Here is a 24,860-nt window from a genome sequence, read left to right as displayed (position 1 = left end):
GACATATAATACACATAAAATCATATCGTAAGTGATGCTTGACAGATATACAAGGTATAAAACGTACCTGGAAAGATCATTGAGCAAGCTGAGTACATCCTGTAAAGCATCGTTGCCAGCTGCCTGGTTCCCGCAGCACTCTGTCGCTCTGGCCAGATGATTGGTCAGCAGGCTGGACACCTGCCGCGCCAGACCTGAATGAACTGCATCAGTAGAGCCACCTTCACAGAGGACAAGTCTCCGATTACTGATCAGTGGGAAGAGCATTCAACAGCCTATATAGCTCACTGTGGAACACACTGGATATCCTAATTCTGTTTGACAGTGAGTGGCTTTTTCAAATCAAAAGCAGCACCTTCCAACTTTGTCATTGTTCAAACGCTGCCAGAGCGACAATTTGCTTTACCTTCGACTTTCTCCCACTCGATGCATCTGTTGGCGAGCACCTGGAAGGCAGCCCAAGCCATGGTGGCTACCTTCTGCTTTTTGGTTTGCTTCTCATTCGAGCTGCATTCCCTCTGACCACTTAGACTGCACAGGCTGTCCATAAGCTGAACCAGGCCACTTCGGACGAGGCACTGCTCCTCACTCCTACAGTCACAATGACAACAAACGTACATTATCTATGGAGGTTTCATTAATGGAGCAATGTCGATTTTCATTACGGTTTCTCTTGCCTGGTGTAGGGAATTGTGCAAAGTAAGCCAATACTGTTGGCACAAGCAATGGGATAACGAGAGCAGAGCGACACGACAGACGTCATGGTCTCCCCGAAGGCCTCCTGCACCTGTTCCACCATTCCACCACAGGTGAGCTCCTCAATCCTGCACAGACGACACACAAACACAGCTGTGTTGAGCAACCACGAGTTAAAAGTTATATTATTATGCTTGAGTTGATATTCAGAGAGGGAGTGCGTTGATATTTGCTCTTCTCCATTTACCTTGGGCCGCCTTGAAGCACCATAGTGACAGGCCCCACAAGATGGGTGACCCCACCCACTCTGACAGCAGCAGTGAGCAGCTCCCTCATATGAACCAGAGCCTGTTTCCGAGTGCTGCCTCGTCTCCAACGCGTCTGCGCAGCAGAAAGGAAACTGCTGCTCGACACCTGCAGACGAAACACATAAAATATGTCAAGCCAGAACGCAGGAACGTGGTCTCGTACAGCGACGTGAAGAAACAACCTGATAAAAAAAAGATCTTGGGTAAGAAACTCACAGCCTGATCAGGGGTAGTCCCGATAAAGGCAAAAAGCTGCCCCAGCAGCACACTGTATGTTGGCTTGTCTCTGCTGTCCTCGATGGCCAGAGACTGCAGGAGAGTGAATGAGCTACTGCGGTGACTCGTAGGATGATGCCGCCTCCTGGAGGCAAAAAAGAAAACAATGGAAAAAAGAAAAAGTTGAACTTCCACAATTTCTTCCCGTAAGTCGTTGAAATACCAAACACAGACAGATACCTTTGGGGAGCATGTGTGAACTCCAGGTCTTGGTTTGCAATCATCTCTAAGTCAGAAGGCGCAGACATGCTGCGCAAGAAGACTGGCTGCTTCACCATGGGGATCACCGTCTTGGCATCTGACACGGACTTGGCTGAGGCTGACACAAAAATGAGAAGAACTGGGTGAAACTCTTGACTCCTGAGAGTTGATTACTGAGTAATTAACATCTCTTTATGCAAGAATTATTAAATCACTGATGAGAATACTGACTGACAGAAATACAGCTGTCATGCAGTGTACCGACTCAAACTAATTAGCATCCGACTCTTCCACGAGCTACATCAATGTATTCATAAATGTAACAGAAACACTTGCTATGGGAGACTTCAGTAGTGTTGAGGTTTTGCAATATGGGTCTCAGACATCTGTCTGTGGAGGAGAGAAATCTTGTTCTCAGAATTCAGCGAAGACAAAAATCTGTGTGTAGGATTGAGCGTATACCTGGGCCTGGTGTGCCTGCAGGCGTCGTGGTCAGGCTCCTGCAGTGTGGGGCGATGGTGACGTGGAGCAGCAGCTCCGTGCGATTCATCAGACTTTTCACCAGCGTTTTGGTTTTGCTGAGCGGGATGCTGCTTTTCATGTGCGTGATGTTCACGTCCTGAAAGAACTTCTCCCTGTAGATGCAGATGTGTGACGTCAGAGCATGAACTGGCTGAAGATAATGTGAGCAGGATCATATTTCAATACTTGCCTCAGTGCCAGGACGACATTTTCCAAGTCGGTAAAATCCAGCGGGACTTCCTTCAGGGAGCAGAGTAACTCCAGCTCCTTCATTTTGTTCTGTAACCAAACAAACAGTGATTGAGATGACCACATAATGTAGCCAGTATGGTATCATGATTTCAGCATTGGAAAGAAAAGAACCTATTTGAATATATGGACCTCAAAGAAGTGATAGTCATGAAAGAAGGGAGTGTTGTTCTCCAGTTTTCCTTGCTGTGCCTCTTCTACCTCATTCTGCCACTTTTGTTCCAGTTCTGCTACACTCTGTAAGCAGAACGAAACACAATTTAACACAGAATTAGAGCCAGGTTTGCAATGACTAAAGGAAGAAATTATTTCAATTAAATGAAATAAAAAAAAAAACTGCGAATGTCCGACATGCATAAAACACAAATTCACAGCATATCGTGTTTGAAAGCTCTTTGCAGTGCAACATGAGCTTACCTGAAGCTGGCGTTCCATTGCATTGATCTTCTTAAAGGTCTCAGCCATGATCTTACAGACAAGGTCATACTCCTCTGCATGATCCTCACGGTACTGGTAGTTCACAAGAGACTGAAGGGCATCCACCAGGCTCAAATGCTTTATCACGCAAGACACTATGACCTCTTCCATAACATCAGGCCTGATCACTTCCCTTAAAAGAAAACAGAGATTACATTAAATAAACTATTACTTAAAATGATACATTTTAAACTTCCCTGGTGGTAATTAAGTAAGAAACTATTTTCTTATCATTATGCATTGAATGCATGGTTCATCTTAGAAAGCATTGCTTTAATTAACTGTAAACCCAGTATTGCAGAATTTCCATTTGGTGGAGATACTTCATGTTAGAGAAAGAACAACTTACTTGATGCTGGGACGGAACTGTGGTCGGGCCCTTCCAGACACTTCTCGTAGCCGGCCCATGATTCCTGGAGGAAGGCGGATACGAGGCAAGTCAAAGTAGGACCCCGGCATGAGGCCTTGTGGCGGGATGAGCACGTCAGAGGGGTAGGTGAACTCCCGATCCTCCTCGATAGTGAGAGGCAGAGGTGAAGGGCTTGGGGTGAGGGCAGGAGAAATAGCCCCGTTTGCTTCCACCTGCCACTGACACCTATAGAAAGAAAATATCTGTTACCAGTTTGCAGCATCAAATACTAGGCTGTAATCATACATTCTGCTGCACATAATCACTATGCAGCTTTTGTTTCTAGCCGTTTCACCTTTGCAGAAGCTTCGAGCACAGCAAATCATGGCATGCTTCTTCTTCTCTTGTCACCTCCGGCCCATTATACAGAATGCGGAGCATTGAGCAGGCCAGCACTGACAGACCCAGGGCAAGGTCTGCCAGGAAGGGGAGGCCTCCAGAGACATCCTCGGAGGACTCCTGGAAGCAGCAAACAAACAGCATCTTCAATTAGTTGCTGATCTCTGTGCTGCACAGCGTCAGCATGATCAGACAATGCTAAATTTAGATGTCTAATACATTCCAGAGCTCACGCTCATTGTTACCTGAGCTCTGACCGTGCAGGAAAAGCCCCACATGGCTTTATCTGGAGTGTTGTGCTCACGTCCACTTCGCATCTCAAAAGAAAATGTGACAGTGTCTCCCTCAACCTGAAACAAAACGTTGAAGAATGCAGCGGCTTGAAACTGCATCTGAGATATGTGTTCAGTTTCAGGCATGTGGAAAAGAGTTCACTTTACCTTGACCAGGTCTTTAGGCCATCCAGTACCTAAGACACTGCGGCTTCCATACCCCAGAGTGTTGCCCCCGTACTCTGTTACTTTACGACTGTTAGTGTTGGGACCGGCGTAGATAACCAACTGAAACATCAGAGATTACAAGTGTTGAACAAAACTACCAAACACATAAATCTCACGAATCTCACGCGCAAGTCTTTTACCTTGTCATAGTCGTACTGTGAGGAGCAGCGAGTATCAAAGCGGAGGTACAGGCAGCGGGCTCCCGGGATGTGTACCGTCTCTTTGAACTTGTAATTGTCCCTCACAGGGTGCACCGTCTCCACCGTTTTCCCAGCAGCCCAGGGGGCAGGGATCTTCAGACCTGTCAGGAAACCCGGCTCCTCACGTTCATCCAGAATTCTAACATCGGGGACACAAATGAACCATCAGTGAAACAAAAAAAAACAGAAATGCTGCAGCTTTCATTACCGTGAAGTATTTCATGGAATAAATAACTTCAGCATTCTTTTGGTAGATTTCTGGAAAACTTACTTGTCATCAGCAGTGCATGCTTTCGGTCCCTGCCCCAGTGCAGCACCCATAGGCAGAGATTCTTCAGTGAAGAGTGGAGACTGTGTCTTTAACAAGAGCGCAGTCTGAAAGCAAAAAGTGAAAACGCTTTAATGATGCCTGGTTTTTTTTGTTTTTTTGCAAAACAAAGGAATTCTTGATATGAAATGTATGTAATGCAGAGTAAACGTTTTCTAGTCTCAAACCTGGCTAGTGTAGAGAACCAGTTGTACCAGCTGGGGCATGAGTGCATCTGCCAGGGTCAGTGTTTGCAGGTTGGGATGCATTAGAGATGTGAGCAACACCGGCAGCAGGTGCCCGAGCATCGTGGCCTTGGTAACCTGCTCCAAACCTTTCAATCTGACGAAGAGAAAACATTAAAAGTTCTCTTGACTGTCATCAGCAGAATGACAAGATAACAAAAAAAACATACTTCCATAAAAACATTTAAACGCAATGTTATTCTTCCTATGGCGCATGTGGCCTCATGTGCTCGGGTTCAACTAAATATTATTTCAGTAACAACGAGAAAATCATGTCTGTTTATTGTTTCAGCAGTTGACACCACAGATTAGCCTAAAAATGTTGCTTATATAATATCAAAGAATAAATTACCATTCATTATATAGATATATTTATATACACATTATATAGAGATCATACTAGAGCTACTGTGGGTGATTGCAGGCACGGTTTAAAAAAGGTCAGATGAAAGGCTCACCTGGTTTCTCTGTCGGTTATGTCGCTGTTGATCAGAGCTGTGGTCACCTGCTGCAGGGTCTCCAGCACCTCATCACATCCCACCAGGATTTTAGTTGCTAGGGAAAGGATGCTGGTTTGCAGTTCCTGAGGACCACACACAGAATAGGCCCATACTTACGTAACACTAGTACCGAAATTGGAAATGCTTATATTTATGTATTGCGGAATTTGAACATGCATTTATCTTATTTTTATAGCAACATAATGAAACTGGATACATCAACGCAAATGAATCAAATATATTCTTATCATGTTGGCACTGAACATGATTAGCAGCACATACTTACCACAGTGAAAGCTAAACAGAGTAGTACCCTTGATAAACTTTCATGTCTAAGTGCTGCATTCATTTAGTTGATGTTTCATTTTAAACACAGCATAAGCAGAATCCACATGCAGAGGTAGGGGTATTTAAAGGGGATGTTTACCTGTACCTTCATTGTTTCCCCTTGTAGGGAGCTATCACTGTCGTCACTATCATCTGGACGAATAAGTATGGTGTTGCTCAGGAGATGGTTTTGAACGGCCATGAGGTAGCGGAGACTAGGTGAGACCACCTGCAGGGGAAAGAAACCACATTTGTTTGTTGGGAACAAATCAATCAAAGTATCTGATCTTGTTCAGCAAGGGCAGCGTCGAAGAGCAGCTGGACTGATTTTCATACTGGCACAGTGGAGAGCAGCTTCTGAAAGTCATCTCGGGCAACAGTCTGACATTTGGTGATGAGTAAGCAGGATTCCCGGACCACGGTTTTGAGGATGCAATGCAGCAGTTCATCACTGAGTCTGTTTGGAAAAAAAAAAGCATTTTAAACTGAAAAGAACCCACAAAAAAATGAATCCCTAACACTTTTGTTTCACTAAAACAAGATATTGCTGGACAGGGTTGACAGTCACCTGTAGTGATCATCCTCCTCACTCCCAAATCGGTTCTTCTGCAGTTGGTCTGCCAGGTTGGTTAGGATGACATCTCGGAGTTGAGACAGGCCGCTGTTTCTCTCACCTGAGTATCACACAAACAGACTTTCCATCACTGCTATTAAACCTAATTTAAATGGATTATATCTAACTTTTTAATCACTAACCTTCGGTCAGAACCAATTTCAGCAGTTTGTTGAGTTCAGCCTCTCCTTGGTATAAAGTATTCAAGCCTGAGCTACAAAGAGAGAGAGAAGACATGAAGACTCAACTGTGATCACACCCTGCATCGATTAGTCTGCGCTTTTAACGAAGTCTGTGACTTACCTAATGGCCAGGCACACTTCTCTTTGAATCTCTGAACCGATCTGATCCACTGGAGCCATCAGTAGCTGCCACAGAAGCAAACCTGAGCGACGCACACTCTCCCTGTTCTGCTCCGACTGAGGATTGAAAAACCTAAAAACAACCTGGAAGGGCAATACAGCAAATAATTGAAACAAAAATCCTAAAATGGCTCAGCCGTTGGATGAAAACATCCTCTGGATGCTTGTGGAACGGACCTGGAACACCACCAGGATGCAGCGGATGATGCAGGTATCTCCATTGACCATGGCCTTCTCCATGATGTCGCAGATGCTGCTGAAGTGGCGAGCCTCGATGGGATGCTGTTTACCCAACAGGGCTCCGAGAGGCAAACTGTTGCTGCTCGCGGCCAGCAGGTTGAGCTGGTGGATACACATAGCACCTACATGATGAAGTAGCTGGTTGATCACCTCTCCAGTGGCCACCGTTTCCTCTGTGAAAGGGGCAGGTTTTGCAGATTAGCATTTCTTTATCAGATCGCCACATGTAAAGACTCAGCTGTCATTGCAGTGTGGTTTGTGCAAACCTTTGGGTTCTTTGATGACATGGCTGACGCCGAGCCGATGGCAAACATGATGAAAAGCCTGATTGCCGGGGTTGCACCACTGATCGATGTAGTCACTGGAGCACGTCCATATCAAGTTGTTCAGTGCATCATAACATGCTCCTTTAAATCAGAAATCATACAAATAAATGTCAGTTATGTAAGGTACACACTTACAGATCAAAACATACCATGTGAGAGAGTCTGAGCTCACCTAGCCCTGCCACCTGGGCGCCCCTGCCAAGAGAGCTGCCAGGAGCATCAATGAGGTCCGCTCGGCTGCTGAACTGTCCATCGGCCAGGTTAAAGACCAAGCTTGAGGCTAAAACTGAACAAAAATTAAAAGTTAAATCATTTTTGACCTTTACATATAAATTATCAAAGAGTCTACTTCCTGTAAACTAAAATGTTACTGATAATTAAGCTTTGAAAGGTTTGCTATTGTTTGGAAATTAAACATGTGTTTGGACAGAATCAGAAGTCGGCACGATCGGCTGTAATTCTTACTATTTTAAATCAAACCTACGCAAATCATGTTGATCCAAAGTGCTTTACAAATTTAGTTTGCTTTTGATTCTTCCTAAAAAAAGAACCACCAGTCGGTCTGGTGGTGGATAAGGCAGATGAACCGAGTGAGAGTGCACCAGTGTTTGTGTGTGCTCTTACTTTTCAGCGAGGACAGGCTGCTAGTACCTCCAAACAGGGAGCGTGTGGCAGAACTCCCAGATACACCGGGAGGCGAGACCAGCATCACTAGATAGGTTCCGCATACATACATCGGGGTCTTTCTCAGGGTTTTTAGAGGGAGACCACAGCTGGTGTTGACAGCTACAAAATAAACAAGAGATCATTATCACAGCTTCCACTTCCAAGAAATTGCACACTACAGGATTTCTGATCTGTTTTCCGATTAGAAGTTGTTCAGCCCCTACCAGTCTGCTCCTCTTTGACCGTGTTGGTGATTGCAGAGCCTGTAAGAGCAGCCAATGTGGCAGAATGGGAGGCCCGGAAGCGAGACATTCGACTCAAGAGAAGTTCATTCAAGCACTTGGAAGACTCGCCTTCTTTGCGAGTGAGTATAACCCTCTCCTGCAAGATGTCTGCAATGCACAAACCTGTCTGTGTCTGCAAAAAGATGAAGGGAATGAAGACATCAAGGCTCAAAGAGGGGCGCGGGGCAGAACCAATGCTGTCGAGACTACACGGAATAGCATACAGAACTCACCGACAGTTGAAAGACATCCATGAAAACAGAGTGACCTTTTTGTGTTTTCTCATTGAGACTGGCTGGAGACCAGACCCAATACAAATAGGTTCCATCTGAGCAGAGGTGCAGCGTGGTCATGCTGCTGCCCACAGGGAAATGATGGGCTGGCATGGGCACAATCTGGCACACCTGAGGAAAAGACAATAGTTATTAGATGGTTAGTGCAACACTGGTCATTTAAAAAAAAATGCTTCTGTCGATGTACAAATTCATACATTGATGCTTATTTCAATTTAAAACCACCTCAATTCAATTACTTTTCCTTGCATTTTAGCTCTACTGCACCCTAAAATAGCCACCTGATGTATCTGGGATACTCCTGAATATATGTGAATACAGCGCATGCTGAGGGTGCACCCATTCATCACAGGGTTAAAAAAAAAAAAAAGAAACACAGAAACACACACACATCCACACCTACAGGGAATTTAGAGTCACCAATCATCCTCAAACACATTTCTGGACTGCCAGAGAAAACCCACTCGTGCAAATTTTTCACAGAAAGGTCACAAAACAAAGTTAAACTGAGTACAGAGCAATGATAGTAAATGAATGATAGACAGTGTGACATCAAATTTAAAAGAGGGAAACTAAAGTGGACATTACCTGGAGGGTGAAGGGGTCTATGACCTGGCACAGCTGATGAGGCTTGGCATCAAAAGAGGAGGGACGGTGGAGGAGGCGACCACTGCTAAACACTACCCAGCCAGGCTCCAGCTCTTCATTTCGACAATACACAAAACCTCTGCACGCACAAAGCACAGATTTCACTAATTAAAACATGGCTTAGGTTAAGAATGTTTTTTTTTGTAACAATAGCTTGAATTTAGTCTAATATGTTGCCTCTTTGCCACTTTTAACACCAAACAAGACAAGAAAGTAAAGAAAATTTTCTCTATAGTGTAAATTTGAAGCTTATAAAAAAAGTAATATGGCTGCATAGTTCCCTTTCTTATTTCTAACTGAGTCTTTCAATACTCCTTCCTCCTGCTGTTCTCTGAATGGTGCAGCTCAAGAGATACAGACTTGAAGTGGAGTCACATTACCTCAGAGTCCCATGTAAACCAGAGCCCAGCTTGCTGAGTCCTCTCCCAGAGGAGTTAGTGGTGTACAGATATAGACCATCCGTGGCTAGACAGCGCCCCAGGTCAGTGTCTGCAAGAGCAGCACACACACACACACACACACACACACACACACATACACACACAAAATCAGCAGGAGCTAAAAGACAGAAACATCAATGACAAATGAATGACAAGCTGGGGCAGAGATCTTAAAAGCAATGGCCGAAAACATCCATATTTCCTCTTTGTCTTTTCTGCTTCTCAACGAGATCAGCTGATCAGTTTGCATAAGACAAAAATACCACTGTCATCCTCTGCTTTATATATAAAATCATTTCATTTCACAGATCCCATCCTTGGATTGATTTCACCAATATATGTTGTCTATGTGGTGAAATTATGTGTAAATTACATGTATTTTTTTGTTCATAGCATCAAATAAATATCCATTTTATTTGATGTTCTTTCTACCTTTACTCTCTGCTCCTCCGGCAGAATTATCAGGTGTGGGCAACATGTCCTCAAAACCCCAGGACACACTGTGTTTGCCTCCGAGGAGGCAGGATGGAGAGCCTGGGCCACCTTCCAGGAGCAAAAGCCTAGAGAGAAACACAATTTCATTTGGTTAAATAATTTTAAAAACTAAACGCTAACTGCACTTCAGGTGAATCAAAGTGTTCTCCGCACCTGTACAGGACATCCGACACAGGAAGCTGGCCCAGGTCAGTCTGTTTCTGCAGCAGGTGAACTGTGTGGATGAAAGTTTTCAGAGATCCCCTGAAAGACAATTACTCAGATTAGTCAGAACTGTCACTGTGAAAACTCATCCTTGAACTTTAGTGGAAGAGGAGGACGAACAATAACTTGGCTTGCAAACTGAGAGGGTATCTGATGTATTATTCCAGTAATTACAAAAAAAAAAACAAAAAAACATTGACTCAGAATGAAAGAATCTTTTTCATTAGAATGCAACACAGAGATAATTTGCACCCCAACTCTCTGCAGGGTGTAACCGGCAACCTACTTATCTTTGGGCCGGGTTTATTTACTGATTTGCCTCATCCGACATAGAGCTGACATAACCCAACCAACACATTCATGTAAATCTGCATTCTGACAGAATACCTACGCAAACAAAGAACGACTGAAGAGCTACGCTGGCTGCTCCCTGAAGTGTAGCAGATGGGGGTTTGTCACAGCTTCAGAAAGATTTTCACAGGGCAGAAAAAGGCAGTCATATCAGGTGGAAGGAACACTTTACAGTGCCAAAAGACTGTCTCAATCCAGGGAAATGCTGTCATGGATGGATGCTAAGTAATGAATGATTGAGTGTTGCACAGGTGACAGCAAGCAGAAAGGTGTCAGCCGCATTTCATCGACATCTTACTGCGTAAACATCCCATCAACAGCTGATGATAAAGCACCCCATCAACAGCTGATGATAAAGCACATGACAGAGCGGTCCATTTGCTTAGCTAATCTACCTCACACTGTCAATTCACTCAACTGCCCAAACAGAGGTGAGGGGGGAGTACAGCTGATAGCCCTTTAATTAGCTCCCGCAGTGGGTGAAAAGGCTCTGGGGCTGGATGGTTCCCCGCAACAAAGAGCTCTCAGCCTCAACACGAGGCTGAACAAAGAGTGGAGGGTTCTGGTTTTGACAAGTCAAGATCCGTTGTCACCAACAGAAGCCAGAGTTCAAGCACACATGAAAAAAAAGAAACTCCTCTATGGTGAAAAACAAACTAGTTTTAAAAAAAAACAACATCTCTGTTATTGCCAAAGGGACTTTTTTCTGTATTTCTCCAAAAGCAAGGCAGATAGAGGTTCTTAAAACATTTTGCACCACCCAAAAACCACATAAAAACAACGTGCATCCTACCAACACAGGGGATCGCACAAGTGGCAGATGCTACGCCACTGCTGACACTTTTCTAATTTCATCATGTGACATAGCCCGAAGACGAGAATGTCTGAATTCATAATTTCAAACAATGAATAACTGTTTCTTGATCGCTGATAATATCCGATGGTTAACACACTTTTTCAGTGGACAAATGAACTCTGTTTTTTGTAAATGTTTATAAGTTTACCGTTTGACATAGCCACTTGGTACCTTGCTGTAGTCACGTCTTCATTTAATTCACAGAACCGTATCAACCACTGCTGCGTGGCTGCAGACTAACCTGACTTTATAGCAAAGCAACTGTGATAGTTTTCTGCATTCATTAGCATATTTTGCCAGTGTTCTGTTTCTATATCTATAATTATATTTCTTAGTTAATATAATAATACATATTACCTAATTAAGGAGTAATTAGGTTTCATGATAAATGAAGGTATGTGGAGCAGCTTCTGATTGGTCCACACGGCACATCGTTTCCTTGTATGCAACAAATTGTTACTGCCATCATAATTTCTAACTATAAACTGTAAGTCGCATTTGTTGAACAAGAAGAGAATGTGTGTCCTCACCTGGCACAGGCGAGAGCTACAAGTGCAGCGGCAGCGTTTTCCCTCTGTCTGTGTGTGTGCAGGATCTGTGACTGGGCCTGTCCTTGCGGCTGGCCGGACTCCTGGGCGCCGTCTTCCAGCCAGGAGCAGAGCAGTCCCTCCAGACCGTTGAGGCAGTCAGCGGGCTCTTTGCTGAGACTGAGCGGCTGGCAGTCCCGGAGGCAAGCGAGCAGCACCTCCGCCGTGACCCCGCAGAGCGCCGGGTCACTGCGAGTCTGCGACTGCAGCAGGGGGAAGACCAGCAGCAGGCCGACGCGGGACGTGAAGGGCGCCTGCTCGGGCTGCTGGAGCAGGCCTTGTCTTTTGAGCAGGGCCAGGGTCTCCTCGTCGGCCCCTCCGGTCCCTTCCCGCTCCTGCTGCTCCTCCAGGGCCAGCTGCCGCTGGGCTCCCCACAGCCCTCGCAGGGCGTTGAGCCGGTACTCCAGCAGGCGGGCGTATGCATTGCTCTGATTTCCACAAACAGCTCGCAGACGCTCAGCAAGTTCTACCGGGTTCTTCGTCTCAAACGTTAGAATCTGAAGGACAAATAGAAGGGAGAAAGGAGAGAGAAAACGTTTTAGATTAACAGCTAGCAGACATAGAACCACTTTTCTGAGCAAACCTTTTTGACATTGAACCATTAAAATCTTCCAACTTAGAAAAGAAATTACACAAGTCTTCTTGCTCTAAATTAGCTATGCCCAAACTTTAAAACAAATCTTTAAAAATGCCATCACGAAAAACAACAGAGGAAAAAAAGGATGTTGTGCAGTTTGTGCTCAAGGTACATTATGGATTCACCATGCACAGAGGCAGCAAACACGAAAGGACAGAACTAAGAACCACAGTTACTTCTTACATACCTACGATCCATTAGAAACCAGAATCACAGGAAAGTAAAGCCACTGCGACACAAATCCTTTCCTTTGGATTATAAAATAATAATCAGAGATGGCAAAGCACATTTGATATATCCTATCACAAGTGAAACAATGTGCCTCATGTGCACTTAGGCAGCATTTCAGATATTGATTACACTCTGGCCCACGAATCATGGACGAGGAGGGGAAAAAAATCCATTACACCATTTAGCAGGCACAATTTGTATTGATTCAATTTCAGAAATGCTACTTATGTTACAGAAACCATCCTTAGCTGGATGCTGGGCCTTCTCCACCTTCTCTTCGCTCTGCAAAACACTGCCGCAAGTGGATAAAAATAGGCAGCATCGCAACACCTACAGAAACGGCTCTGAATGACCCAGCCGGTTTCAGAGCCAGGCGCACTCGGTCAGAAGTGTGGAGAACCCGAGCGTCAACGAGAAGAAGAACAAAAACTGACGACGAGTTACAAACGACACAAAGCTGCTTTTTTCAAAGTTATGTTTTGGTAGAACTGCAACCTATCACACAAATGACGTTGAAGGCTTCAAACTTGACCAAAGAGCTCTCAACTTTAATTTATAAATAAAAAAGGAAACACTTAAAGCTCTGATCAGTCCGTCATTTTAAAGAGTCTCACCTACCAACAGTACATGCTATGATCATTTCAGATCAAGTCAAATTATTCCAAGTCTACTGTCGTGTATTAAAGCTTAACCATAAAATGTTCATTTATGCAGTTTGAAAACAAATGTGTGTGCCTTATACTCTTGGACACTGTGATCGTCATGGTGATCATGTTGAATACAAACATCAAACTGCTGTAAAGGCACAAAAAAGCTGCCAAGCCACCCCTGCTAGAGCACTTAACAGCATGTGTCCAATGAAATGCTGAATGTAAAGGACTCTGCAGCTGTCATCTAATGAAAAGCGCTGAGAATATCATACGCGGAATGACTAACATGTAATTTATATGCAGCTGTTCTACCGTTATTATAACAAATATCAAGTTCGTTTTGCCTTCTGTGTTTACAAGTTTCAAATTAACCTTTATTTGTACTAAATTGCAAACTGGCTTCCAAGGAAGTATTCTATGAATGCATTTTGCAGGGAAGGCTGGGCCCTGGTTCAACCGGTATTAAATTGGTTCAGTTTGTGATCAATGTGACTCAAGTCATCATGTGATGACTGAAGTGAAGACGCTGAATGAGAAAACAGACATTGTCCAGTCACTGTCATCTGTCCCTGGCTAATATTCACCAACGGACATTAAGCAACATGTGACAGGAAGAGAGCAGCAAACGTGCTCCACAGACTAATGGCCGGCAAGTCATATCAGGGCAGGACAGAAATATCAAAGGGGTTCATACATGTACATTGTTCACTGGAAGTTTAGTCAGAATCATCACTGAAACACACACATCCGGTTTTATAGGTCTGCCTTCAAAATAAAAGTCTCACAGTGGACAGAAATATCCTCAACATGGTCAATAAAGACTCAGATTAAAATAACTTCTGTGATCCTACAAAAATCTGTGGAGATTATCACATGTGAAGCATGATTCATGTAAAAGGGAGAGAGTACAGGTCCCAACAACTAGTCATCACAGATGCTCCTGTATATGATAAAAATGGACGATGATCATAACCACGTCTGTCAGACAGCTGTTCACAGAAAATAAAGCTTTCCACATTATTATTTGTGCAGACATGTTGAGATACTCCAGTTAAAATCTTCTAGTCTTTAAATCGATACACAAGTCAGGACAGATGATTCACTTGCAGCCATCCAATACTAAATAGAAAGTTTTCAGAAGCAGCTTCAATATGCAAGTCATTTGAAACAATCTTTCGGCTCACAAAAGCAATTCTTTGGTGAAAAATGCTGATAAAAATAAACAAAAACATATAGCATATAGCATAAAATATGTATAATTTATTAAGGAACAGTATTGAGAAAGTTTTAAAACTGTCACAATATTTTTGGTGAGCTGACAAACTGCTGCTGTATTGATATGTCTCCTTTTTTCTTCCTATTTGTTGTTATTGTGCCCTCCTTCTAAGGGGTTTACAGTAGTTAAATGAACAGAAAATATGAATTTAATTATAAAAGGTTTCTCAAACATATTTATACTTCTTTATTAAATGTGCTGATTACTTCAGGGTATTCACTGGTTTTCCAATGGACAAAGACAGCGCAAGTGTAATTGTCATCTAATTTACTAAAACCATCATTTGAGAAAAGAAATCCTCTACACACTCACTCCAAAAATTAATGTTCATATCATTATAACTATGTAATTACTTAATCTCCACTGGATCCAGATTATTTCAATAAACAAACGTGCAGCAACACAAAGAAGAATCATATATGTAGATTCATGCTTTTCCAGCACGTACCCAGCTTCTTCTCACAATACACAAACCTGTTTATCAAATAAACCTGACTCTAAATTAAATGTGGATGCATGTTTGAGGGTGTCTGTCTATGAACTGACTCATAGTACTACTCTTTCCTTCATTTAACGCTGGCTCATTGTCCAGCAGCAGCAATCCTAACATGGACAAAGAGAGCATAGAGGAGAGATCCACGTATGAACATGCCAAGAGGATTAATGTTACACAACTTCAGCTGGTATTCATGATTATTCTATTTGATATAACACAAGCACAGTTGTTTACATGCATAAAAATGTGTACAACTGTCACATGTGACCAAAGAACACCAGGTGAAATGGTAATATCTACTTGTTTTTATAGTTTAACTAGTATTCACATCCAATTACATAAATTCAAATTGCACATGAAAAACATGACGCTGCCATACATAGGTCATACATAAATGTATATTCTAACCGTGCTGCTAAACTTTACTTTACGGATTTGATGTTCTCATCCTGGCAGACCTTACTGGAGGATGACTCAGTTCTGACCACACTTCTGGTTAGGCTGTGGCTGCTCGACTATGGCTGCTCTTGTTTTGAAGGCTGCGTTATGAAGTGGGTAGATAAAGGCTGAAAGTTGACAGTGAATCAATAACAAGCAGGGCAGGAAACTTGCAAACGCTGCCGTTAATCCTGAAGGCGTGTTCCTGATGAAAGTGAAAGCATATTGTCCTAAATAAACAAAAACAGCCCCACTCCGTGACACACGTGTTTCAGTGTCCGGCTCGGTGTGAGAGAGAGTCGCGGCTTTCACCCACCTCTTGCTCGGTGTCCCCATGCTCCGATACTCCGATTTCACTGGGCAGTTCGGCCAGATCTGTGACCCGAATGAGCCCGTCGTGGAGGAAAATGGTCTCCTCCTTTACCGAAAGCCACTGGGACGAATCCACAGCCCCGGAGCCCATCGCTCTCTCCTCCGACAGGGATGCCAAAGGGGGCGAACATTAAAATTTAGTGACAGAATGACAGAAACGCCCTAGCTACGGTTTGCTAGCGAGCTACAATAACAGAACCGCCGTAACTGCCGCGGTGTGAACTGTCCGTGGTGTCGGCTGACGGACCGATCTGTCTCACGGGCGACACGGGAGCAGCGAGCGGCCAGCGGAGGCAGGTCCTTCTTCACATTACATGGGGGCTCCCGTGGCGCTAACAGCGGCTGCTAGCCGTCTGGCTCGGCTAGCCGTAGCGGGGCTAACTCACCGTATCGCTAGAACCGAGCAGGGTGGGCGTGACACCCGGACTAAGTCTCTTATTGCGTCGCGCCGGTTGAGCGACAGTCTTTTGAGGACGCAGACTGGATCCGTAGTAATCTCATTTCACAGTTAGGGCCCGGTTGCAGGCAGCTCCGCTGGCGGCCCAGCCGCCGTGTCAGTGCCTGGGGAAGATAATGAGAGTCACCAAGCTGTCAGAGCGACGCCATGTTTCCAAGGCCAACGAGCTGCTCCCAGCATGCACTGCGGGCCATGTCAAAAATTCATGAGTACATGTTTGTGAGAAACACCACCACCAGTGGCGGACCGGGGGCCAGCGGGTGGACCGGGGCCACACATGTAGAGGGGCCCACACCCAGGAGACGAAAAAAAAAAAAAAAGCCCATTCATCACTGTTCTGGCCGTTCTCCGACTTTTTGTTGTTGTTTACCCCAATTTTGAAATTAATTTTTTTTTTTATTTTCTTGATTAAATTATTTTTTTTTATCTTCAGTGGATTTTCATCTCTTTAACAGTTTTACATCTCTTTGTAGTTGTGTTGTGTGTTTTTTTGTTTTTGTTTTTCATTTTACCTCCTTTGTGGCAATCGTGCATGTCTTTTAATGAATTGGTGGTCCTAACATTCATGTTTTTTACACACTTGAAATATTGTTTAGGTTTTACTTGATGATATCATAATAAATCACTACTTATTTCCTGTTGGAGTCAGGTAATCTGAACAGGCAAACATGTAACGAGTGTCATGTTTTTTTACATCTTCAAAACTGTTTTGAGTATCTTTGTACTTGTGTGCTTTTGTGATTGTTTTGTATTGATTTGTGAATGCAATTAATTGTATTTGTGGTATTTTTGCATCACTTCCATGTGATTGTCTATGACTGAGACTTAAAATCACTCTGTGATGGACGGGTGGCCTGTCCAGGAACTCTGCCTTTGCCTTTAGTTAGTTAAAATTACTTAAAGATGCAGAAACTGTGATCAGACAAATATGGAACAATGCTGTGGTTTGGTGTCTCCTCAAAGTTGCTTGTTGTTTTGTGTCTTTTAAGTGGTAATTTTTATTCATTTTTATTGTTGGATTGGGGTTGTTTTTGAGTCTTTGTGGTCATTTTTGCAATTGTTTCAGTCATTTGTGCATCTCTATTGTGAATGGCTCTGTTGTTTTTTTCAGTGTGTCAGTATGGTTAAAATCGCTGATTTGTATTTATTCATGGTCATTTGTGTCTCCCGTTCATATTCTGGTGTGTGTCTGTTTGCATCGCTGTCATAAATATAAAAATCTTTGTAACTTTTATTATAGTTTAGCATCTCTGTGTCATTACTGTAATCACTTGTCATAATTCTTTGTCTTGCCATGACCATTTTCTCTTTGTAATTTTTGCATCTTTGTGATTGTTTTGTATCATTTGCTGTTGTTTCTGGGTGACTTTTACATCATTCTTGATGCATTTTGACTACCAGTGAGTGTTAAGTGTTTTTGTGATAAACATATAGTGTTTGTGATCATTACCGATGTTCCTGTGGTTGTTGTGAGTCATTGTGGGCCCCTGGGTGCATTAAGTCCATTTAGTGGTCCTTCTATATGACCACAGGTTATTGCAGTTAAGTAGAGGTTAAAAGCAGAAGTTTCAATCACCTGCTTTCTACAGTAAAGTACATCAAACATCAATACTCACAGCACTGTGCTAAAACAGCACATAAATGAAATAACTTTATCCTTTCCAGAAAGGGAGGCAAATGACCCAAAACATAAAGATAATCAATATGTTGATGGAGTGGCATTAATAAAATCATGCATGTGTAAAAATGCTTTGAGACATAATTTTAAATCAATTGCAAACTGACAAACAAAATAAACATTTTAATAGACTTTCAATGCAAGCGTGGTCTTCAGTTTTGTATGATAGTTTTTCATAACTTAAATACATGATGCATAATTCACATTCATTAAAGCACATTTACAGAAGGATATTAATATTTGAGGGCTTTAGTTTTTTTTTTTTTTCCATTTCACACCATCGGATGGAAACCAGAGAAGCTGCATGGAAGCTCATAAAAATGTACTGCTGCTGCTCATAGCAGCTCAGTCTACAATCATCTGTTCTCTGCCATTAAATCAGCTTCTTTCCTTAGCCTCAGGCAGCGCTTATAAAGGCGGACAGGAATCCCTCTTTTTCTTGTCTTGTTTGAATTTTGCACCCCAGTAGTGTCTTTTTCCTCTATCTTCTTAAGTGCTTGATGTAGGTCAGAAGCTTTAGCGAAGCCTCCAGTGCAGCTGGAAAAGAGATAGAAATATCAGTGAGAGAACCCGACCTAATAATCTGTTATGTGGGCAAACTGAATTAACACACGAAGCGAGAACAGGTCTTGCAGCCTCTAAACACTGTCTGAGATTAGCATGGAGAAGCATATCGGAGCTTAAAACCTCTTTCTGTGATGGCATTTCTTCTCCTTTGGCAGTGTAAAGCACTGTTGAGAGACGAAATCCACCAGAAGACGGGGCACAATACTCGGCTGCTCCAAGCGTTCCAGCTCCAATGCCAAGCTTTAAAATTGACAAAAAAGACAAGTTTATTCTTGTTTGTGAGGATGCAACTTCACATTGCAGGAATAGATTCAGACATACTGGGCTCCAGTAAAAGTCTCAGAACTGAAAGAACATGGTGTGATTTATGCCTCTCTGTGTCTGACTACAGAGGCACTGGCAGAGATAGCTGCCTGCAGGCGTAGGCTTTTCTCATTGTTTGAACACACTGTAAATAGGAATGAGGAAAAGTGGCCTCATCATATATGCTCTGCATACGCTGTGGTGGGAGGCACAATCCATACGCCCCACAGGACTGCAGCTGTAGAATCTGCCACTGATCGTGTGTTCATACTAAGGTTCAGAGCATGTAAACTGCCAAAAAAATGCATTATTTTACAACACCAATTCTATTACTATTTGCTGAAATTTATTAACAGTCACACTTATGAAAGAAAGCAGTAATGTGTCAAATCTCTGTCATGAAATGAGGAGCACACATTGACCCTGGTGAACCGAATTGGAATGCATCCATAAACATCACTGTGACTTCCACCTGCAGCAGGTTTTCTGTTTATGGATTTGTGAAAATAAAAGTTCAGGTTATCAAAGGAAAAATCTGCCATGAAAAAATAGCTGACATTTTGCAAATGTCAGTAGGACAGGATTCAGTGTGCTTAGCTTCAGTGAGAGGTAGTTTTTAGTCTGAACTAGTTTCAAGAAGTGATATTATTTCTAAACTGTGTTGTAATCACCATGTGGATTTAGAATGAACTATCTTTACAAATCTGTCAATCAAAGTGAATAACTAGTTTTCCTCTTACTGAGATTAAAGTGTTGTGGGAAAATACTGCAAGATGCACAGGTGCTGTCATGTTACCGGGCGGTGCAGTCACAGTGGTAGGCGGTCTTTGACTCCCAGTTCTGCAGCTCATATTTGTTCTCCCAAGGAGGGATCTTGAATTTACACTCATCCAGAATTTTGAGGCTTTCACACCAGTGTTTATGATCTGAAAAAAAAGTGAAAATTAATAAATGTAAAACAATATGCTAGCTCAACATACACTGAGTAAAAATTATAAGTAGCATCACCGTTAGGAGCTTGACAGTCCCAAGCTATGATCTCCACAAAGAGGAATGAAGCCTAGGGCCAGCTGTTAAAAAAAATTCCTGTGGTATTTGCAGGATTGGTAAAGTTACTGAGTTCACACCTTTTTAATCCTGCCCCCATGGAAATAACGATGAGCAGTTCAATAATTATTAGAGCGATTTTCATTCCGATCACTTTCAGTTTCGAACATGCTCAGTCAAAAAAAGCCTCTTTGTTTTACTCTTATAATCAATTCTCAATGTGAAATTCCAGAAAATTGTGATTTATTTTAAATATTATTAGGCGAAAATGGTTCTTGCCAGTGGGCACATGGCTCATTTTACTGGTGACCAGTGCTTAATGACTGACAAAAGTTCAATAACTATGCTTTAAGTTATAGCAATAAGGTGGATTTACAGCTGAAGCGTTAGAGCACATTTTGCTTGTTAACTCATAAATCATACATAATCACTCTCATTATGCCTGCTGTTGTAAGCATGAGGGCTTTTATGCTTCAAATGGCCCCAGCAGAAGAGACTGGGTCAGCAGCTCCAGTCACTCACCTGTTTTATTGGGAGGAGCGTTATTCTGGTGAAGGCTTGTCGCTGTGTGTGTGCTCTGGGCAGTGTCACTGGAAGCAGGCTCTTCCTTCACAAACGGCTTCAACCGATTTTCCTGCTTGCTCTTTCTGTCAGGAGATTCTGGTGAATTTGTTGTGACAGGTACTGCGGTAATAACTGCATCTGAGAGTATTGTCAAACTGTGCCTTTTGGATGTTTCTGCTTTCTTTTTCAGATGGAGGTTTTCCAGAGTTGCCAGCTTGGCCTGAAAGCCATTCACAGCTGATTTTTCTTGTGTAGCAGTCATCTGGTGGGATAAATTTTCTTGTTCATGGCAGCTCTTACAGTGTAGCTGAATGGTCTCGCCACCTGCAGGTATCCTCGGTCCGCAGCAGTCATTTTGCTTTGGTGCTTTTTTGCGTTTGTTATTGCTTTTAGCCAGTGATACGACGGCTGTTGTTGGGTGGAGATGCGGTGTCACAGGCAGGGTGTTTGGTGGTTTTGTAGAGGAAATCTCTGACTTCTTGCTGATAATCTTGTTTCTTCTTCCAGCTGTTTTTTTATTTGACAAAGACGAGTTGCTTTTGAAAGCATTCAGGATGTCTGTTTTCATCCTCTCAGTGGTGGAGGGTGTCCTCGACGCTGGACGCATTTCAGAAGGTGCTGCTTTAGAGAGATTCTGGCGTCGTCTGCATCCTTTCCCTTTTGATGTTCTGCGGTGGAAAGTGTCTCCTCGGGGTGGATCTCTGGAGTCACATCGAACTTGGGCTTTGGGTGACTTTCTTCGAGGGTTGATTGTGGGGCTTTTGGTTACCAGCTGCCCCTGGTTGTTTTCAGCATCAGGAGGTTTACTTGTAGCGGTGCTGTCAGAGGTGTTGAAAGGAAGTGGATTTTTAAAGACAGCATATGGAGCCACTCCGGCTACTTTGCACCTGAAGAGAACAAACATGTTTGTTAAAACCAGTCAAAAAATAAATCTATTTCCCAAGACTTTATGAATAAAATACAATTCATGTAGACCAGGCTTCTTGTTTTGTTGAACAGTTCAATTTGTATTTGGACTATTAACAGTCATTTCAGCAATTATTAGGAAAATTAAGAATGATTCACTTAATCAGACACTTTAAATATTGGGTATTACAGCAGTTGAACAAACCAGTATGATTTTCACAAGGAAAAAAAAGGTTAACCATTAATCACTCCTTGTTTGTAAGCCTGCTTTAGCAATCTGACAGATACAGCTGTGGTTAAGCGGGTGAAGGTGTGGTTTCCATTATTCTGTGAGGTTTGGCAGAGTGTCAGGCAAGTTAACACAAGCTTCTGAAGTGCATCTGCTATCTTGGCTTATTCTATGATTGCACCTGAACTTTCCACCCGACAAGCCAACAAGTTGTATTTAACAATTCAGGCAGCGATGCCAGAGTGTGTCTTACATTCCAAACCAGTACATCTCCGTGCAGCGCCGCTGCTGCCTGAGCTCAAAGCAGGGGACCTGGAGGATGTTGAAGAAGCTGTAGCCCACCATGGAAGAAATGCTGTCATTAACACCCAGGAGGCACTCCCGAAACCTGGCGAGAAGTGAAACAGGAGCAAGCCAGGGTCAAGACGCACTCCAGTCAGCAAACACACGGCAGACGGTGGCGTAAAAATCCTTGAATGCCGCCTTGTTTTGCCTACAACTTTCAGCTCGACCAAACAATTTGTAAGGAGATATAAGCTTTGAGGTGAGAGGCGAATTAAAATGTGTGTCAGTGTGACTTACTTGTTGATGAACACCCAAAGCTAGAGGGCAAACACATTACGTTTGCAGCTATCAACACATGAAGTGGCAACAAAACGCATCTCTGTGGGTTTGAATATTGGCTTGTGTGGACGGGATTGGAATGCCCACAAAACACATAAATAGCAAGAAACATGTTCACACAGGACAACTGAAGTATATCTCCAAGGCTGATTACAGTGGTGGTTTTATTACTCCTGAATAAATAGTAATATCACCTCAGGTTCATCTCAAATCCGTTTACATTTAATTGCATGGCAACAAAATGATATAACAGCAGCATTCCAGGAGAGGAGCGCAGCTTCCTTTGGAAGAGATCCTCTTCTCACTTATACATCGAGGCTTCAAAGAAAATCTGTTCTTACTTGACTTTCTCAGCCAGTCAGAGCAAAATGAGGACAGGTCAGGGAGAGAGAGGTGAGTTACAGTCTGCAGGAGTTTTTCTTGAGGCAAAGGAAAATTCTCTCAGGAATGAACCTTGCCTCCAGATAAGACGGCCAGTGGCTGAATTCTGAGACTTACCTTTGGTCGCACTCGCAGTGTGAAACGGTGAAAACGTTTGAGTTGAAGACGCCATAATTCACTGTGAAAGCCGGGATGATGTGCCGGCAGTGATCGTGCTCACGGCAGCATCTGTCTGCACTCTCGAACATCCCTGTGCACAGCAGCAGTGACACTGAAGTTTAATCACACAATCGCTTCATCAAGGAGAAATGTTACCTGATTCATTCAAGTCACAAGCCGCACAGAAAACATGGGTTGTATGCAAATTCAACTTTCCTTTTATATATTAACTTAAATTGGAGTGACTGCTTATTGCTAGTTTGTTTTGTGAGATTCTTTGGTTTGAATCCCACTGTCAAATGTGGGCCAGTAAGAAAGGCCCTTGGCTCTCAGCAGCTCCCTTCACTGATACAGCCCACTGCCCTGTACTGTGTTGTATGTGAAGTTAAGGATGGGTTATTCTGTGACCTATATAGGTCCTATTATTAGGATGGGTCAAATGCAAAGAAATAGTTTTCCCAAAGGCATCAATAAAGATTATTATTTTATTATTATCATTATTATTATTATTATTATTATTATTATTATTATTATTAGTAGTAGTAGTAGTAGTAGTAGTAGTAATTATTTTAATATGTTTCTCTCATAAACTGTAAAAGAAAGAGTGCTCATTAGAAAGGCTTAAAATATATGATTATGTGAAAAACCTAAAACAAACCAAATTCATGGCAGATTCATTTTAAAGGGATTGCACTGAAATCTCTAGAATTTATCTCATCTCTCAAAGTTCTGTGCAGTTCATAGTTATCATCATTTTTACCATTTTGTCTAAAATGTGTTCCCTGAAGTACACTTTTTCCCTCAGAAATTCTCGTTTTCTTTCATTAATTTCAGAATAATTTGGAAAAAGTGTGAATAAACTCCCAGACAACTCTAAAAACACATTGACAATTGCAATAATAATGCCCTGACGTAGCATCAGTTATTTCACATAAATTATGAAAATAAGCACGAAGTACACACATAAAGAAAAAAAAAAGTAGCTGAACTGGTAATTGTTTAAGTTGTTCTGGCGGGAAGTTCTGGGTGTTTCAGATTTTTTGACAGGGCCAAGTCTTTGCATGGCTGGCTTCACACACCATCGACCTTACATAACACTGAAGAACCAATATTGTCTTTAACCACTTCTGCTCTGCTCTGTCTCGTCCGACCACTAAAATAAAATAAAATAAAATAAAATAAAATAAAATAAAATAAAATAAAATAAAATAAAATAAAATAAATTCTCAGTATGCTCACCTAACTGATCATATCCACCGGCTTTGCTCCCGCTGCCGCACCACAGAGTCCCCGGGAATATCCAGGCGCGTTTCCTCCGCCTGTTGCCCTCCGCGCCCCCGGTCCCCGGCGCGCTGCGGGAGGCAGGCGAGCAGGGCCCGTCCGGGGCCTGCAGGACGCTGAGGTTGAACTTCCAGAAGACTTCTTGACCCCGGGTGTCGTTTTTCTCGCAAATCTTGGCGTAGCTCTCCGTGACTCGCGGGTCGGAATGCACCTCGCAGGCGAGCAGCTCCGCGTCCTCGGACCACAGGGTGAGCAACAAGGAGCGCGCGCCGCTCCTGTCCTGACGCACGAACGAGACGCGCGTCTGTCCCCCTGCAGGACTGGATCTAATGCAGGAGACACCGGTTCCGCTCACATCGTGTGCTTTTGTCAAAAAGAGTGACGACAAGACCGAAGCAACTTGAAGAAGACACCTGCTTCTCATCTCAGTGTCTGGTCGCGTTTGATCAGCCCCGTTAAAGTGTTACAACAGTGTGTGAGAGGATGAATGCACCGGGAGTTACAGCAGCATTTCAGTACCTGCGGGCTCAGAGGCGTGTGTTTCTCAACAAGGCATGTGCTTCTTGCAGAAAGACCGTTCGAGGTCGGGGTGGGGGGGGGTCTTCCTATTGGTCTGCAGACATGGAGAAATTTGACACCCTCT

At 43.1% G+C, this 24,860-nt stretch overlaps 2 protein-coding genes across 4 annotated transcripts in view; both read right to left on the bottom strand.

The window, feature by feature from the left end:
- Window positions 1-16,649, bottom strand: part of hectd4 (HECT domain E3 ubiquitin protein ligase 4) — a 32,645-nt gene extending 15,996 nt beyond the window's left edge. For 2 of the 3 annotated variants that reach the window (XM_030104418.1, XM_030104419.1), the window contains exons 1-35: window positions 15,966-16,649; window positions 11,865-12,418; window positions 10,077-10,166; window positions 9,861-9,988; window positions 9,369-9,477; window positions 8,929-9,067; window positions 8,281-8,451; window positions 7,988-8,180; window positions 7,722-7,883; window positions 7,270-7,383; window positions 7,038-7,178; window positions 6,709-6,944; window positions 6,473-6,615; window positions 6,313-6,383; window positions 6,125-6,230; window positions 5,893-6,013; window positions 5,657-5,785; window positions 5,188-5,312; window positions 4,673-4,826; window positions 4,449-4,552; window positions 4,118-4,316; window positions 3,918-4,037; window positions 3,723-3,827; window positions 3,434-3,597; window positions 3,079-3,324; window positions 2,670-2,862; window positions 2,385-2,489; window positions 2,194-2,282; window positions 1,944-2,116; window positions 1,461-1,599; window positions 1,221-1,365; window positions 944-1,110; window positions 678-824; window positions 407-591; window positions 68-221 (exon numbers count right to left, since the gene is read on the bottom strand). In XM_030104418.1, coding sequence (XP_029960278.1) covers window positions 68-221; window positions 407-591; window positions 678-824; window positions 944-1,110; window positions 1,221-1,365; window positions 1,461-1,599; window positions 1,944-2,116; window positions 2,194-2,282; window positions 2,385-2,489; window positions 2,670-2,862; window positions 3,079-3,324; window positions 3,434-3,597; window positions 3,723-3,827; window positions 3,918-4,037; window positions 4,118-4,316; window positions 4,449-4,552; window positions 4,673-4,826; window positions 5,188-5,312; window positions 5,657-5,785; window positions 5,893-6,013; window positions 6,125-6,230; window positions 6,313-6,383; window positions 6,473-6,615; window positions 6,709-6,944; window positions 7,038-7,178; window positions 7,270-7,383; window positions 7,722-7,883; window positions 7,988-8,180; window positions 8,281-8,451; window positions 8,929-9,067; window positions 9,369-9,477; window positions 9,861-9,988; window positions 10,077-10,166; window positions 11,865-12,418; window positions 15,966-16,112 — 5,468 coding nt within the window. In that variant the 5' untranslated portion in view covers window positions 16,113-16,649. The remainder of the gene's footprint in view (window positions 1-67; window positions 222-406; window positions 592-677; window positions 825-943; window positions 1,111-1,220; window positions 1,366-1,460; window positions 1,600-1,943; window positions 2,117-2,193; window positions 2,283-2,384; window positions 2,490-2,669; window positions 2,863-3,078; window positions 3,325-3,433; window positions 3,598-3,722; window positions 3,828-3,917; window positions 4,038-4,117; window positions 4,317-4,448; window positions 4,553-4,672; window positions 4,827-5,187; window positions 5,313-5,656; window positions 5,786-5,892; window positions 6,014-6,124; window positions 6,231-6,312; window positions 6,384-6,472; window positions 6,616-6,708; window positions 6,945-7,037; window positions 7,179-7,269; window positions 7,384-7,721; window positions 7,884-7,987; window positions 8,181-8,280; window positions 8,452-8,928; window positions 9,068-9,368; window positions 9,478-9,860; window positions 9,989-10,076; window positions 10,167-11,864; window positions 12,419-15,965) is intronic. The other variant, XM_030104420.1, reaches the window with a different exon arrangement.
- Window positions 16,650-18,331: 1,682 nt separating this feature from the next.
- On the bottom strand, window positions 18,332-24,641 carry LOC115397710 (group 3 secretory phospholipase A2-like). Its single transcript, XM_030104151.1, has 7 exons — window positions 24,176-24,641; window positions 22,895-23,027; window positions 22,026-22,160; window positions 20,596-21,524; window positions 19,823-19,952; window positions 18,844-18,963; window positions 18,332-18,693 (listed from the first exon to the last, which is right to left on the bottom strand). The coding sequence occupies exons 1-7, from the start codon at window positions 24,639-24,641 to the stop codon at window positions 18,513-18,515; spliced, it is 2,094 nt and encodes a 697-aa protein (XP_029960011.1). The 3' UTR covers window positions 18,332-18,512.
- Window positions 24,642-24,860: the final 219 nt, after the last annotated feature.

The sequence above is a fragment of the Salarias fasciatus genome, chromosome 12 (genome assembly GCF_902148845.1).
Source record: "Salarias fasciatus chromosome 12, fSalaFa1.1, whole genome shotgun sequence".
Taxonomy (NCBI): Eukaryota; Metazoa; Chordata; class Actinopteri; order Blenniiformes; family Blenniidae; genus Salarias; species Salarias fasciatus.
This window is presented reverse-complemented; position numbering and strand designations above follow the sequence as displayed.

What these genes read in the sequence shown, in the direction of transcription:
- LOC115397710 (XM_030104151.1), bottom strand. Translation starts at nt 24,641, where the DNA reads ATGAGAAGCAGGTGTCTTCTTCAAGTTGCTTCGGTCTTGTCGTCACTC. An exon ending in CACTGCGAGTGCGACCAAAG is followed by an intron (nt 22,161 to 22,894) that starts GTAAGTCTCAGA and finishes ACTTCTCGCCAG; the next exon opens with GTTTCGGGAGTGCCTCCTGG. An exon ending in CACTGTGACTGCACCGCCCG is followed by an intron (nt 18,964 to 19,822) that starts GTAACATGACAG and finishes TCAATTTTAAAG; the next exon opens with CTTGGCATTGGAGCTGGAAC.